This window comes from Ciconia boyciana, chromosome 4 (assembly GCF_034638445.1).
Source record: "Ciconia boyciana chromosome 4, ASM3463844v1, whole genome shotgun sequence".
Lineage (NCBI taxonomy): Eukaryota > Metazoa > Chordata > Aves > Ciconiiformes > Ciconiidae > Ciconia > Ciconia boyciana.
This window is the reverse complement of record NC_132937.1, coordinates 72,270,283-72,288,034: the sequence shown is the minus strand read 5'-3', so window position 1 is coordinate 72,288,034 and position 17,752 is coordinate 72,270,283. Positions and strand designations below refer to the sequence as shown.

General features: G+C 39.8%; 1 protein-coding gene across 2 annotated transcripts in view; it reads right to left on the bottom strand.

The window, feature by feature from the left end:
- Positions 1-17,752, bottom strand: part of PIGG (phosphatidylinositol glycan anchor biosynthesis class G (EMM blood group)) — a 100,800-nt gene that overhangs the window by 44,183 nt on the left and 38,865 nt on the right. Inside the window, exons 10-11 of one of the 2 annotated variants that reach the window (XM_072860016.1) lie at positions 15,541-15,732; positions 10,549-10,858 (exon numbers count right to left, since the gene is read on the bottom strand). In XM_072860016.1, the coding sequence (XP_072716117.1) occupies positions 10,549-10,858; positions 15,541-15,732 (502 nt within the window). Of the gene's footprint in view, positions 1-10,548; positions 10,859-15,540; positions 15,733-17,752 lie in introns of those variants that run through there. The other variant, XM_072860017.1, reaches the window with a different exon arrangement.

Below are 17,752 nucleotides of genomic sequence, written 5' to 3'. Positions count from 1 at the left end.
AGAATATGTGAGAGAAACAACTCTGCAGACACCAAGGTCAGTGAAGAAGGAGGGGGAGGAGGTGCTCCAGCTGCCGGAGCAGAGATTCCCCTGCAGCCCATGGTGAAGACCATGGTGAGGCAGGCTGTCCTGCTGCAGCCCATGGAGGTTAACGGTGGAGCAGATATCCACCTGCAGCCCATGGAGGACCCCATGCCAGAGCAGGTGGATGTGCCCAAAGGAGACTGTGACCCCATGGAGAGCCCAAGCTGCAGCAGGCTCCTGGCAGGACCTGTAGACCCATGGAGAGATGAGCCCATGCTGGAGCAGGTTTGCTGGCAGGACTTGAGACCCCATGGAAGGGACCCACACTGGAGCAGTTTGTGAAGAACTGTAGCTCATGGAAAGGACTCACATTGGAGAAGTTTGTGGAGACTGTCTCCTGTGGCAGGGACTCCACGTTGGAGCAGGGGAAGCATGTGAGGAGTCCTCCCCGTGAGGAGGAAGGAGCAGCAGAGACAATATGTGATGAACTGACTGCAATCCCCATTCCCTGTCCCCCTGTGCTGCTGGAGTGGAGGTAGAGAATTCGGGAGTGAAGCTGAGCCTCGGAAGAAGGGACGGGTGGGGGAAGGTGTTTTATGATTTAGTTTTCATTTCTCATTATCCTATTCTGATTTGGTTGATAATAAATTAAATTAATTTTCCCCAAGTCAAGTCTGTTTTGCCTGCGACAGTAACTGGTGAATGATCTCTCCCTGTCTTTATCTCGACCCACAAGCCTTTCGTTATATTTTCTCTCCTCTGTCCAGCTGAGGAGGGGGAATGACAGAGCGGCTTTGGTGGGCACCTGGCATCCAGCCAAGGTCAAACCACCAGCATGAAAAATAGGTAGCTTTTTCAGGTACATAAGTAACTAGGCACCAGAGACAGCAAAAACTCTGTTTCTGAAACAGCTTCAAAATCTAAGGAGAAAAAAGCCATCCATGTTGACATAACCATAAAGAGCTCATCAGTAGTCACTGCCCCATGAATTCCACCATGAAGATATCCCCAGAACGTAAGGGCAGCTTGAAGCTGTAAGAGGGCAGTAAGGTATGGATTTTACCAAGACATCATACAGCTGAAAAATCTTGACTTATGACTGTCAGTCTTCCTCATTTTGACCTTCACCATGCACCACTGTAGTAAATTATTGTTACACTGCACCAGTGTAATAAATCATTGTTATGCATTTAGCGTAATGTTCAGCAACGACAGGAGCAGAGCAAAGAATAACTAATGACGAGCAGCTAAAGAAAAAGCATATCTGTGCCCTAGAACCTGTAAGACCAAACTGGAAAAGAAAGCTGTAAAATAAGGCTCCTCCTCAGGCTTAAGGGGTATAGACTGAGGACATGGCAAGAGCAGAAAGGTCAGGTGCAGCATTTTGAGAGCAGGGCACAGTGCTGCTCCTCAACAAGCAAAAGTTTGACAGGGACAGGTAGGGAGAGAAACTGCCTTCTTTTCCCCCAATCCCTGTCCACAGCAACAGCTCTTTTCCCCACCACATCTACTTATTTTCTCTACCCCCCTTCTCCTCTGTATGATGCATGCAGAGTAGAAAAACTGAGACATCAGGCAATCCTGCTCATCTCATGAAGAACTGACAGGTCTCTTTCACACAGTTTCCTCCACCTGCACGTACACATGGTTGATCCTTGGCACCTCGAGGCAACTCCCTATTCCACTGCACGCGAGGAGGAGCAAGAATTAATGCAGCACCTGGGATTACATGTCACTGGTCCTGCACACAGGGCAAAATGATGTACTCTCATCTGGAAGGTAGTGAGGGGGGAGGAAGGAACCAGGAGGAAGGAACAGTGCTTTCCACCCTCTCCCCAACTCCCCGTGGTTCCTTTCACACAGGGCTCACTCCAGCTATCTTTGTTTAAAGTGATGTAGCTGTAGAACAAGGAGAGCAAGGATGCACACTTGGATCCACACACCTACAACTCCAACCACATTGGATGTTAAGTGTCCAAACACCCCACTCTCACCAGGAATCTGCTGAGCCTCATGGATTGCTCCACAGCTACTATTGGAAGAGCCCTGCTGAGCAGTAAGAAGCAGTTTTTCTTCACGTTAGATATCTTTCTCCAAGACTAATTCATATATTTGAACTGAATTTTCAGAGCTTATAACTTCTAATACACCACACAATACATAAATAACTGACAATTCAGAGTGTCTGCTTTTATTTTAAAGTATCACTCAAGTATTTCAAACAGTGCAATAGCTTATTGTGCTAAGGGCAGAAAGTGACAGGAGACAATGCACTATTGCATAAAAACATTCCATGATAATCCGTCATGGTGTACATCAGTGAAGCACAAACATAAGAACACTACTAGAGAAACTAACCAGCATATTTGCTACAGTAACAGAGGAGAATCCCTCTATAGACAGTAATGAAAACAACCTAAAACCCTCTTCAAAGCTGCAGTGATTTTTCTGAAAACTTCAGATACCACATCACTCACTGAATATGAGCTATTACCTGCAGTATCTCAGTGACTCTCACTGAACTGAGTAGTATTGAGGTGCAAGATAAAACTGGCATGCTTCTGGCTTGTTTAATGAGTGATTTAACACAGCAGACTGTTACCACACTTCCACTGAGCCCTTCACATAATTGTATGCCTTTCTAGTAACTGGAATTCTATAAACAAGCACAGAATGAGGAATTAATTTATTTGAAGCAAATAATTTAAGGTGAAAAAATTAAGTCATTGGAAAATGTTGGCCAGAAAGGTTCTGCTGTCTCCATCCTTGGAGGTTTCAAGACCCTGAGCAACCTGGTCTGACCTCACAGCTGACGCTGCTCTAAGAACGGAACTGAACTGTGGGCCTTCTGAGGTCCTCTCCAATGTAAATTATCCTACAATGCTTTGAAGTCATAACAAAAGAAAGCTATAAGCCACTTTAGAATGTCACTCAGTCCATCTCTCTACCTAAAGGCAAGATTAATTAGATATAAATAATTCTGAAAATATACAAACCTATTCTGTTCTCCTCCAGTGACAGAAAATACCAGAAAGTATAAACAAGTCTTAAAGGTTTTGAGACTGTATTTTCTTTCTCCTCTTCTGCAGATACAGTGCTTGAAAGATGGGAACAAAACACCACAAGACTAATAAATAAAATACATGTAATTTTTGTTCATTTATGAGCTTTCATCCAAGGTAACTAAAATATTTTAAGAAATATTTACAGCAACATAAAAATTTTAGTAGCTGCTATAGTTAAGAGAAACAACCAAGATATTTATTTCTATTCTCACCACATTTGAAGGGCAAGTAGACAAAGATATAGTATACTTCTGGGAAGTGACTGATGAGTTACGAGATGTGGACAACTCAGAGCTTAGGAGAAAACAATCAATCATTCAACCTTGTTGAAAAATTCATCAGGAGGTTCTCCAGCTTGCAATAATATCCTGACAAATAAGTAGCATTCTGACTAAATGTATTAATTTCATACCTGTTTGACAATACTGGAGGATTTTTAGCTTTGCTTCTCTTCATCGATTTACACAAAGCAATAAATAAAACAAAGATCCTAACTACCAAAACAAGACTGAAAAACAAAGTGGTTTTACCCAGCTCCACATAAATAACACAGGACTTTATCCAGCCAAGCTCTGAAAACCTCCAAGCATGAAGATTGCACAACCTGTGTGAGCAACCTTTTCCACAGCTTATTATTCACAAAAATCTTGCTGAAGGGCTGGAAAAACAAGGTAAGTAGTCTTCCCATCTAAGTTACAACTGTTTAATAAATTTGCCTTTTAGGTTCACATTGTCAGAGAGCAGCAAGGGCCAGCTGGCTCTGCAAGGGAAGATAAGCTAGGAAATGAGTGTGAAAACAAGACAGGTGAGAGCAGCAAGTCAGGAGGACAGGGAATGCTCAGTGGCATATCCAGGTCAGGACTGGATCCAGAGACAGTGATCAGGGCCAGATGAAGTCCAGGAATCACACAGCAAGTCTGTAGTGACAAGGCAGTTCCACGACTAGGCCAGGAAGCCCAGCCAGCAGGTCCAGGTCAGGATCAAGAAGGTACAAGACAGGCACAGGCATAGCTGCTTACACAGCTGTGACCCAGCACAGGCAGTAAAGCAACAGATTAAAAGCAGCTATAAAGGAAAGGAGCGCCAGGCCCTTCCTTCTAGCTTTTCTCCCAACAGCTCCCCTCAGTGAAGGAGATTACCTTGTACTCTGCTAAACTAAAATCCTAGACAGGAGATGCACTCAGGGCCCTGGCACAGATGAAGTGCAGAATGCAAAACCAAGTGTAAGCTCAAGGCATTTGTTTTCAACCCATACTTCATTTGGGTTTTTTTCTACTTCTACTTAAGATCAAAATATTAGCTTCCACACTCAGGCACTTCATTTTTTTCCCCCACTTTCATCAACTACACCAACTGATTAATGAAAAATAGTATCTATTCCTGTGAACCTTACTTACTCTGTACACTTAGGATTTTCACAGCTATACTTCCATAAAATCTTTAAGGGCCCTACAATATTTTTTTCAAAAGAACCATGCCTCATTCATCAAATATGCTATCCTGAACAGGGTTATTTTTACTCACTATCATATTCAAAAAGCCATCACTTACATTCCACACTTAGCAAGACAGAGTTACTGCTTTTGTCATTACGCACCCTCTTGCCTACCAAGATTTAATAAAGGCTCAGCAACATGGGCAAGAAGTCTTATTCTTCTCATAATCACACCAGCACATGTGCAAAAAGTAGTTCTCCAAATCTCTCTTGTATTTCAGATGGAAGGGGTTTATATTTAGTTTATATTTCTCTTCTCCTGCCTCATTTAGCTAGCACAGTTTAAATTTAGTATCCAATCTGATCTACATCAACAACAAATTTCAGTGTTTTTCAATTTCTGTATTTCAACCATAGACCTGCTACCACTTTTGTATGCTACATTAGATCTTTATGCCTGTCTGGAAATTAAAAACCTAGCACCACTCTGAACCCAGCTAGTTTAAAAGTGGTAGCTCTAGTAACCACACAACTTGAGGAAAGTAAGTCAGGGAAGACATTTAAACCTATGCCAGCAGTATACATCATGCCTAATAATACAGTTGTGCTTCCTTCACATCTCTCCCCTAGCATTCAAGCACAGATATCGCTCATTCCAGAGGTAGTAAACGAATGACTAGCTGGTCCCAATGCAGGCTGAACAGAGGTCAATACTGAAGTTGAGAACTTGATGAACTTCTCCAGCAGAAAACAGCCCAGTTGTACTTCCTTAACGTTTATTCAGTATTTGAGAACAAATGATACATACGCTGTCTGAAATACAACCCTTTCCTAAGTCAGTCAAAATGTAAGACCTCAGTGTTGATGGTCATGGCCAAGAGAAGATGATGCTAAATCTGGGACGCCTGCAGTTTACTCAGTAAGAACAGGGTATCTTCACTGGAAGGCATAGAAGTAAGGACGGGATTTGAAAGCTGTCACCAAGGAAAGACCTTCCTGTTTTTCCCACAAGGTAAAGGAAAAAGATTAAATGGTTTATTCAAACAATTAAAATCTGTTACTAAGCCAGAAATCTACATCATGAAAAGCAGGGGTACTTTCAGAGTTCCACCTTCCACCACTCAGGTAAGGAAGAGCTGGAAAGTGTACATAACCACACAAAATCATCTATGGCTTCTCCTGAGGTCACTCATCTATGGTACTCTTGGGATATACATAAACACCTAAAGCTTCAGTGCCTGCATCTGTCACAAGAGGTGTGAGGTAACAGGGGAACCTGCATTGCCATGAGAAGAGAGTGTCTGTAACACACCTGAAGGGGGGGGGGGCTTACCTCTGTGTGTTTGAAAGAGGGGGGTCTGGGTGCAGGGTTGGGGGCTTTTTCAAATCAGGTATACAAAATGGCATAGAAATTGGTGAGTGTTCATCTGTTGTATATCTGATATGGATCCTGCATCTATAGTTCAGTGTCTGCCAGTTAATTAAGTGTCATTAATATATGATTGCCAGTTAATTATGTGTTACTAATAAATCAATAAAACACTTCAATCCTGATTTTGAGCTACACAAACTGAGCAGTTTTTCCCTTGCAACAAGTTATTCGTGCTCTAGACTCTGAACTCAAAGGAAAGGGAAGAAGAAACTTAAATATATCCAAGAAAAATAATTAATGAAGAAGTGGGTTTTGTAGGTTGTCAGGTTTTTAATTTTCCTTGGTAGTGTAGATCAGAATGCTACACACTGAGCAAACCTACACACAAAGAACATGAAATTAAACATAACTTCTGGAAGAAGTTTCTTCCATCTTTGGATCTAGAATTCCAGACAGGAAAACCTATTCTCAGAACAAATTGGGAGAAATTTACCAATTGAAGAGAGAGCATTAATTAGATTTTGAGGGACCTTTGTAGCCTCTGTAATTTTATGGGCTACCAGCTTGACCATTCTACTTTTCTACACTAATATTTTGCACATAGATAATTGCTTTCAACTGTGAAGAGGAAAAAAAAAACCTCTTAGCCTTGTACGATTCAATTTGTTCCTTTCCATACCTGCAGAACAGTGTTTTCATCAGAGAATAAAAGAACAAAGCTAACATCTGAAAAGTGGTATTTTGGTCAAACTTTTAATCTCCATCCTAGAACAGGCATCTAATGTAAATGTACTTACTGCATTTTTAAAAGAGAACTGAAAACTTGTTATCTAAGGAGTGGACGGTGGAGGAAAATTCCATCTGTCTTGATTCTTAAAAGTACTTTTTCCCTTAGCAGAATTGATTTCTCTATTTTTGAAACATCTCTAGGATGTTTTGAAACTAGAAAAAAATAGAGAAATACAGATAAACAGAGAAAATAGAGAAATAGGCCACAATCGAAACTGTTGTTTCTAAAATGTCTCCTATTCTATTACAATTTATTCATAATTTTATTCTGTCTTGGGCACACTGAACAGGCATACACCTTGACTTTCCAAGTAGGCAGCCAAAAAAATCTGCAAGAGACTGTTGGCCAGTTCTTCAGAAATTGATACATTTTTTAAAGGGCCCTGTGCTACACAGAGTAAGAATTTGTCAAAATTTTTGCTAAGCTGTTGCTAAATTCAGAAGAATCTCTTCAAAGCTGGAGTTTGCAGACGTGTGATGGGACACAAAAAGGCAGCTCCTTATCTGGATCTGCTCTGTTTCATATCTTGGACTTAATAATAAACCAGCATGGGAAACAACAGAGGGGGAAAAAAGCTATGGTCTGCTTCTACCAGAAGTTTTGGTAAATAATTATCACCCTTCATTCTCCAGATCTTAGAGTGACGGGAGACGCACAAAGACCAATCATGCAATCTGGCTCACAACGAAGCAATGGAGAATTTCTCCTTTCTGAGCTTTGGATGCTGTGATTCAGCAGCATGTCTATGTGCAAGAGACTCCCTTGTCAGAGGTACTTTTTAAAATATCCTCAAGTTTGCTGAAATCTGTATCATGCTGGAAGTCATTACTTCCAAAGGAAACACATCTAGAATAAATGTCAAAATTGCCAGCGGGGTGTGATGGGGCGTGGGTGGATGCCCTGAAGATGCAGGATATCCAACAGCACAATGTGCAGCCAATTAAAATGGAAATCACTTCTTCCAGCCTTCTAAAAACAAAAAAACTCCTCAATCGCAAGGGTAGTTGAAAGTGCAAAAAATTAGTCATTAAAAAGAACAAGAAAAATCTTAGAGCATGTTTCTACCTTCCCACTAACATCAGTATAAAACCACTAAAAAAACCCAACACATGCTACCAGATCTAACTCTTACTTTTTACTGGTCTTGAATAAATATATTTTTATTGGTATAGAAAAAAACCTTTGGCATAGCATAATCAAACGGAAAGAGGTATCATGCTCTTGATAGTCTCTGATAGCTTATTTTTGAAGCAGGTGAATATGTTCTCCAAAGTTCATGGAAATTCTTCCAGAAAAGTTATTCCCCAACTGTTTGCAGCACTCAGATCAGAAAAGACACAGAATTTAACCTGCCCAATTACACTTCCACAGCAAATGTATTATTTCAGAAACTCCTTATCTTCTATTCCATTTTACCATGTTGACCAAAGATATATGGGCTACATGGATTTAATGCACTTTCACCTCACAAGGAGGCTTTTAACACCATCTCCCATAACATCCTCACAGGCAAACGGATGCAGTCCAGGCTAGGAAAGTAGACACTGAGGTGGACTGAAAGCTGGCTCAGCTGCTGGGCTCACAGGGTTGTAATCAGCACTACAAAGTCCACCTGGAGGCCAGTAACGAGCGATCAATCCCAGGGCTGATACTGTTTGACATCTTCATGAATGACCTGGATGATGGGACAGAGTGCCCTCTCAGCAAGTCTGCATGCCATACAGAACTGGGAGGAGTGGTTGATACAGTAGATGGGTCTGCTGCTACTCGCAGGCACTTCAACAGCCTAGAGAAATGGGCTGACAAGAAACTCAATAAGTTCAGCAAAGGGAAATGTCAAATCCGGTACTTGAGGAGGAATAAATCCATGCCCTGGGTCAGGCTGGGGGCTAACCATATGGAAAGCAGCTTGGCAGAGATGGACATGGGGGTCCTGGTGGACACCATGTTGTCTATCAGCCAGTCATTTTCCCTTTGTGCAAAGACCAACAGCACCTGGGACTGCATTAGGGAGAGCATCACTAGCCGGTTGAGGGAGAAGCTCCATTCCCTCTACTAAGCAGTGGTGAGATCACATCTGGTCTCCTGGCTCCAGTTCTGGGCTCCCCAGCACAAGAAAGACATAGATATACTGGAGAAAGTCCACTGAAGCACCACAAAGATGGTAACAGGAACAAAGCATCTGTCATACAACCATCTATCTGAAAGAGCTGGGTCTGTTTACTCTCAAGAGGAGAAAGCTCAGCAGAGATCATAGCAATGTGTATAAATACCTGATGAGGGGGAGTAAAGAAGACATAGCCAGACTCTGACCTTCTCAGTCACTCAGTAGTGACTAGCGAAAGGATGAAAAGCAATGGACACAAACTAAATGCAAGAATTTATGTTTAAACATCAGAAAAAACCTTTTTTTACTGGCTAGGGTGGTCAAGCACCGGGACCAACTGCCCAGAGAGGTCGCAGAGTCTTCATCCTTGCAAGTATTTAAAATTGGACTGGACATGGTCCAGACCAACCTGATATGGTTGACCTGCCATTGGACGGAGGGAGGTTGGACTGAATGATCTCCAGAGGTGCCTTCCAGCCTCAAATCTTCTGTGATTTGGTGGTTCTGTGAAATTCTCAGCGAACTGTACCAAGAATTCATCATCACTGAAAATGGGTGCTTTATGAAAACATTCAAACCATTCTTTATTAGTCCCTTTTCCATAACTAGGATTTTCTTGTCAGCCTACCCACCATTAAATTTCTGGCAGCTGCTTTTGCTTGGTACCTTAGTACTGAGAGGGCCCTGCTTTCAGCCTCTTGCCAACCCCACTAAGGGCTGTTCTCAGAAGCCCATAATCAGAACTGACTGCCTGAACAGTAACATTCAAGACATGGAAAACCATTCAACCAAGAAATGTTACATCCTCTGAGCAGGAAAACTGGGTAGGAAGGGATGAATCATGATGATCTTATCCCCATTAGCAATTCCCTATGCTGACAAGTACTCTCAGAGCACAGTCAAGCCAACCATCAGTCAGTACTAAAAGGATCAGAAACACAGCAGGAAGTACCCTTAGCTTGACCACAGTTTTAACATCCTCAGCCATGACTCAAAAGTAAAGCCCACACAGACCTCACCTAGAAATTTTGCAACAAATCAGAAAGCCTCTCCTCCTAAACCAGAAGCAACCTGATTCCCAACTTAACAAATGCCCTCTTAAGACAGTCTGCTACACTAATTTTCCAACATTATTAGAAATGGAAAGAACCCCTCCAGCTTCAATGCTAAGGAAAGTTTTTGTGGAATTGCAACGTTATTTGCAATGCAGAGAACTATGTTATTGAAATTAGTAAGGCCCCTCAGGAAAGAAGATACCATTTGATATAATAAGAATGGCAGTTAGTTCTGATTCTCGTAAGGGACATTAACTTGTCACAGAACTTCCCTCCAGTCTTAAACTGGATGTAGACCTATTGTGATCCTACCAAAGGTTTTGTAAGCCTCAAGAATCAGGGACAACAACCTGTCTGCCTTTTATTGCTATTAATCAACTCAGCTGAAATTTTTAAATTTGGTTATCACCAGAACACTACTTAGGAAGCCTACTAACAGACCAAAATCAACCCTGGTATAGGTATCCAGTATTTTTAACACTTTTGGAAATCTATATTGAGGATAAGTTATCAAGGTATGCATCTTTCCCTGATTCCGAAAACGAAACATTAATAATACAATTAGAAACTAAACCCTTCTGAGAACTCAGTAAACTGTTCCTTTCTGAGATTTGGTTGGCATTTTACTCACAATGGTCAATATTTCTTTCAAAAACTATTCCCCCTCCCACCCCTGTAGCAGGGAGAGTATTCAGCTTACCTGAAAATAGAAGAAAGCTTGTCCAAACCAGTAGTGCATGATGGTAATCTGTGCTGCATCAAATTTCAAAGGTCTCCAGATATATTTTGTCATCATTGTCTGAATCAGCAGACAAAACACCAAGACTGGTAAATTGTGAGGTCTAAATAGAAGGGCTGCTAGTAGAACCAATCCACTATACACTTCCCATAATCCTGTACTCTTCACACTGGAGTCTGCAGAAATAACCTGTGACTTTAGTAAATCTTTAGTGCCAGTGAAGACTATGCCAAGAACAAAGACATAAACAAAACGAGCTTCAGTAATCCCCCTAAAGAGGAAATTAAAAAAAAAAAGTAATAATTATTAATAGGTAAATAAAACAAACAATTTCACAGGTCAAAAACTCGAAAGAGAGCTGCAAGACCAACGCAGTCCTGCCAAATGGGTTAAATTCTAAGGCTAGTACTGGCCAATTTCATGAGAGCACGTTCTCAAATACAAAAACTCTAAAAATGGTTAAATTACAACACCTCCAAATCAATTTTACCAAAGAAAACAGCTTGTGCTAAAAACTAAACTAACCTAAAATATAAAAATAAAATTATATATTAATTAATGTAACCAGAATAAATTTATGTTGTTATTATTCAAGGTCAGATCCATAAATATAGTCATATAAATATGCCATTTATATAGCATAATGAATTTCCCCAAAAATATTCCTTAGAGCGATGTGGAAATTTTATTTCAGGAACTAAATTGACTTAAAAATTACTACTCTCTTTAAGCTGTTCAGTGATTTTTCACAACTCATTCACACAAACATATATTTCTTTTTAGCCAACCAAAAAGACAGTGATAGTATTTGAAGATCCTTACTTCAATCTGAAATTTCTGTATACTTCGGACATTTTCTCACCTTACATGGCTGCACAGATATACAGATATGCTGGTTTATACCAGCACATTTTTTCCTTGTAACTGTACACATTTTTCAAATCCCTAAAGAATCTCATTATTAAAAAAATGAATGTTTTAAGTAGTAAGTGTAATTAGCATCTACTCCTATTTTCATTACACCTATAAATTCATTGGCCTCTTAATTTCCAGTGAAAAGTCAGCTTCTGAACAAAGCACAGCATCTCATCCAAAAAGCTGACAAGGACAAAGACCCGTAATCTTAAAAATTGTGACCTGCTACTCTAGAAGTGCAAGGCCCAAGGAACAGAGAAAGTGAAAGCAGATACCCATCAGAATGCACCGATATTCTTATGTTTACTGGGCAAAAGAAGTCATAGATCATGTTACCGTGAGCTAAGTTATAATAACCCAATGAACTCACCAAATGAGAGTACTAAAAATTTTGTGGTTATAAATCTATTTTTTTTATCTTGCAAAAGATAAAAATAGACATTATCTGCACACTTTATCCATAACTGAATATACACTATCCTTAGGGATTACCAGTCACTTTATACATGAGTGGTGAATGAACATGGTCTCCTACAAATTTAATATGATTCACTCAGAACTGAGGATTCTTGAGCCATCTGGATTTAATAATATATGGAGGATTGGACCATGACACTAAAAATAGTAAAAGCATAATTAAACTTGGTGTAACTAGTGTAACTAGCTGACCACAGAAAACACCACTAGTCAAAATTTCTAAAAATAAATTTTTCCTTTTAAATTTATGTATTTTCTCAGTCTTTGGAAGGTTACCTTCCTTCTCAAACAATTACTAACAAATGCTCTTGAATTCAATCTTTCTTTTCCACGTACCAGAAAGAGAACCACAAAGCAAGAGGAGAAATAATAAGCAACAGTACCTACATGTTCAGTTTTCTTTTTCAACCCACAGAACCAAGAAAAAAGGCAAGACCACCACATGGTAGTGATGTGGCCTTCTTAAACATGAACACAGTGCTCTGTTCTGTGGTTTAGCTTTCAAAGGTTCAAACTCATACCGAATGGTCTATGCAAAGGGGCTTTACTATTTTATTCCCTTAAATACCAAGCCTTTGTAAATCCCCTGGTAAGGCTCATTGGCTTTTGCCGTTAGGGAAAAAAACCCCAAGCAAACAGTAAAATTTAGAGAGTTCCTGTGTTTCTGGCTAATGCAGAAATTCAGTGCCCTACTTCCATAAGTCTGGTAATTCTGATGTAATTATTACCATAAAATATTCAAATATATTCATGCAATTTAGAAGTAAAACTTTAGGAAATAGCTTTAGGTATTTGTCACTATTAAATGAGTTAAATTAAAACTGAAATTAACCAGTTCATGGAAATTCAAGCTAAAAAAACAATTTCTCAGCAAATGAACTACTATGATTTTGTTTGTGTCACTAAGGTATATACTCATCTTCTTCATTGCACAAACTATAATTTTTAAAAAGAACTCTGAGGAAAATGGAAGGCCAAATTACTTCCTTGCATTTTTTAATTTAGAGTTTATCTTAGGGTAAGCCATAGGAGATGGGATGCACTTCAATTGCTTCTTCTCCCTCATCCACCTCCCAGCAGTTGTCATATTCAGAGGAAACACTTATCTTCAATAAAGGATACAGAGAGGGCGCGTTTCAGAGCAAAGATTCTCCATCTTACAGAAGAAAGCATTATGCATTAAAAATGCAGTGGCTGCCTACAACTTTTTCTCATATTACACAAAACTACCTCTACCTTGCACGTAGATCTGGAGCTATTCCATGTCATGAATACACTACAGATACCTCCAGATACGTTTAAAAGAAAGTCCTGGTTTTGTTCCTGGTGGCATTTTAAATAAGCTTTTACCATTTATCGCATCAGCCATCTAATAAGACGAGCTAGGATCACTATGTCAAAACATCAGCTTATAGCTGAAATCTACTAACATGTGTCTACCATCTTTTTTGACATGCTGTATTGGGAACCTTGCTGAAGATAATGTTCTTGAGGAGTTAGTGATCTTGGGCAAACCACGTCTGCTCCATTAGGCCTTGTACTTTAGGCTTGAGAAGCCCACATGTTAGCATGAGTAGCCGCTGCAAGGGACTATGCCGGAACCCCTGTGCTGGCCTGTGTTGTGCGCTTGGTGGGCGTTACGAAAGAGATAACATTCTGACGTGGCAGAAGTAGATCCATGGGTTTGTTTTGGTTTGTTTGGGGTTGTTTTGGTTTTTTTTTTACACAAAATAAAAGGCATCATGGTAGGGGAGGGAGGCAGAACTTCTCCACTGATGGGATCCATGTGCCACAGCATGCCATGGGAAGATTCATCCGGGGGTTGTCTGATGCTGCACGAAAGCAGGGTTCCCAGCATATGAAGGAACTCACTACCTATATTCCTCTTTTCACTCTATCTTATTAAAACAGCTATTTTTGTACACATTTGTTGTTGGTCCTTTCTTAGTGAGATCCAGAAAGGGCCCTGCACCACGCTTCCCGCCCCAGGTGCGGAACACATGCCGACACAAAGGTCAGAACCTGCATTTGCTAACCCTACCAGCTTTCACCAAACAGCTTACACAGAGGATCTAAAGGGTATAAGGCTTTGAAACATGACTAACTTTTAAACCAGTATATAATCAGAGATATAAAAAGGTCTGACATAATTTAAGCAAATCACCATGTGCATTATTTATTTAAGGTGAAATAACACAAAAAGCTCGTATCTTTCTTGTTATAATTGCGATCAATATGCTGACTATAGAACCAACAAGTTCCTAGTCAATGCTTTGCCTTTAGTATTTAAGTACTTCACTTATTTCTCTAATTGCATTTTATTTGTGGCTGAATTGCTGTATTTACAATGTTCTGTCCCACACTGCAATATTTTTCTTCTTATTGCAAGGACAGTATTCTTCTCCAAGGATTTTACTCAAACACAAAGCAAAACTAGAGGTGACACTCAGAAATCAGGCATGTTTCAAACACAGAGCCAAATCCTGCAGACTAAGTAAAGATTACCATTACTTTGGCATCTAGCAGAACTAGCACGCAATGTTAACGCTAGTATACAACTAGCGTTATTCAATATTTGGAGAGATGGAATGTATGTAAATATATCTAGATATACATACATAAAAAACATGCCTCATTAGTAAATCTGATCTTCTATATGTCCTAAGATCTTCTCTTTTTCCATCTCTGCACATCTTGTGAATCTCTGGCCCCTGATTAAGAAGCTCCAACAGAAACCACTCATATCCATATCACATTGAAAATGAGTGTGAGAGAAACTTTATTACATCCAGAAGACAACTGTTTTACAAATTCTCTTCCATGACCCCTTCCTCCTCATCAAATGTCCTAACTGACTCTGGAAGTTTTCCACAGCTCTCTGACATTAGAAAAACTTGAGGCTGCAGATCCAGGTACAATCCAACTGTAAAAAGTATCATGAGAAAACTAAAGCCACTTTGCTACATTCTAAAAGTAGCTATCGGTGAAGGAGCTAATAGCTTCCTTACGGTTACAGACTAGTTCTATAAGAAACTTAACATCCATGTAAAAATCCTTAGTATGCATTGTGCAGTACAGCCTAGACCTCAAGGATTTGGTTACATCTTGAAAATTCATACATTACAGAACACTCACCTGCAGAAGAAAGATACAGAAAAGCAACTCTCCCAGTTGCCACCTAAGCATTTTTCAAAACTAGGAAGTAGCTAAATGAGATTGGCATGGGCTCTGCTAAATGTGGCAAGTCCATCTAAAACAAGAGGAGACGGTGCATTTGGAGTTTCTTTGTAGCAAAAATACAGGGTATGACTATTAGATTTTCCTCATATTAATTTTTATCTGACTGGCTTCTGATCTGTCACAGCCGAAAGACACTTCATGGGGCTCAAAATTACACACACACACCACAAAAACTGAGTGCTGGCCACCTACAAAATAGAGTTTTATTCATAAGAATGTGATTCCAGCCTAGACATAACGTCCCCTCCCACCTCATCCCCTGATATCCAAAGTGTTAACACCTCTCTAGAAATAGATTTACATATCTGTTGATCAACTTACTTTGAAATATCTTTGCTGTCATGTTGCCATGGAAATATAACATTTCCAATAGCTGCCCGGTAACTGTAGACTCCCAGCAGTCCAAGTGCCATAGCAATTTTTGAAACCAGGGAGCATCTTCTTTGAACCAGAAAGAAGATCATAAGTAGGGAGACTGCAGCCAAGAAGGAGAGTTCAGATTTATGTTCAGAGCTGGGGGGAAAAAAAAAAAAACAAAAAAAAACCCCACCACACCTTCAAACCACTGTAATTACTGCTAAACACATTTGACAGCCTTAGCTACAGCACTGTATTTCCAAATTAATCACTTCACTGACATCTGTTATGAACTTTCCAAGAGGTATGGTAAAATAGTTTAGTATTTTTAGAAAAGTGGTTTTATTAATGAGGTTTTCTACTCAAGCATGCATGTTTAAAAGTGTAATTATTGTGTTCCACCATATGCTAGTTATTCTGTTAATTATATAAAAACTGAGCTGCATTTTGCATAATCGAAAAGGGTCTAAAGCATTTAAACCAGGATTTTGTTATTTATACATTTTGAAACAGCGCATTTTGCTTATACTACAGCATGACATTTTCTAGCATAAGGCAGAAAAGATTTTCGCACTATAGAATTAGAATTATTCTCACTTTTTACATGACTGCACATGTATTTGATTTGTTTAATTTTAGACATACAAAATATTACCTACCCAAAATGAACAGAAATATACTTACATAGTTTAAAACATACACCTGCAAACACATTAGCACAATATGATTCCTTTATGCAACTACAGCACCTTGTACTGGATCAATACATACAAGAGATAAAGACACAAAACTTGCATTATGGCCAAGAAGATTACAGATACAGTTTGTTCCCCTGCATTGTAAACAGGTAACACTCATTTCAGAATGAAGGGCATTTCATTGAGCATGCTGCCAACGTTACGCATTTAAATCTACAGTGGTATCAGCTAGCACTGCAAAATGTAATGGGGTAAGATCTGCACTCAACCCCTATCATAGCTAGCTATGCAATTTCAGAAAGCCTACTGTAATCCAAGAACTGCTAACCTTTGCCTACTGCAAATATTCCCAGTATCCCAAATGACCTAGAACCGCTAATTTTGTTAGATTTACCTTCTGTTAGGAACACTATGTAGGGTGTGAGAGCCAAGGGCTCCATCTTCTGTCTTCCACACTTCAAAATGCCATGATAAAAGATCACTAACTTCAACAAACTGACAGTGAGCCTGGGCTGTTATCTGCAGTAACTCTGACCACACTTATGAAACTCCAGTTTTATCTTGATTTAATCAAAATTATAGTACTTCATACAGCTTTACTTTCCTATTCCCTAGTATATGCTTTATCAGGAGTTTGACCAATAGCTGTTTCAGCTGTTGTGCTTGGAAAGTCACAGAGGAAAGGAAAGGGGCAGATGGGGCAGAAAAACTGTCCTGTTAGTCCTCCCTGCAGGACCCAGTCAAGCACTTCATACAACTTAACAAGACTCCCAAGAGATGCATTGCTCTCTGCAGGCCAGTAGAGGCAAGTGAGAGGAGTAAGACTTGGAACACTATGGGAGAGAAAATGTAGTCTTGATGTTTCTCCTCACTATCGTTCCTCCTCTACAGGAGGAAATAGTAGAAGCACTGAAGGGATTTCTGCAGCAACCTGTGAAGATAGTGCATGCACCTTCTCTTATGATCAACACATAAAGAAGTAATTTAGTAGCCACTGCATCTTTCAAATGAACCTTTGTGGAAAATTTTAAAAGCTTTCAGGCTGTTTTCTCCTTGGCTGCTCATTGTATGGAAGTGAGATGAAACAAATCAGGGATAAATAACAGCACATCATCATCATCTTTGTCTTTGTCTCTTTATCTAAAAAAGTCAATGCACTTCTGTTAAGAGCCTCTTGCAGGCAAATCTAACATAGCAACACAGAAAAATTAAAAAATCATTCCTATCTGTAAGAAGTAATTGCTGCTGCTATATCAAGCAAGACACTCACTAACAGCTGCAATTTCCTACAGTGAACATTTGAAATCATACTCTAACCCCCCAAAAAAGAAAGAAAATTCTCAGAGAAGGCCCAGTGGACAGCAAGGGTATGTTCAAAGTCATGTGCACATCAGTCACAAATGCTGCATTCTTGACTGCTAGCACAGGGGTTTATATCCAACTCATGTCCAGGTTTTCTGATAACAGTCCTCTGTGAT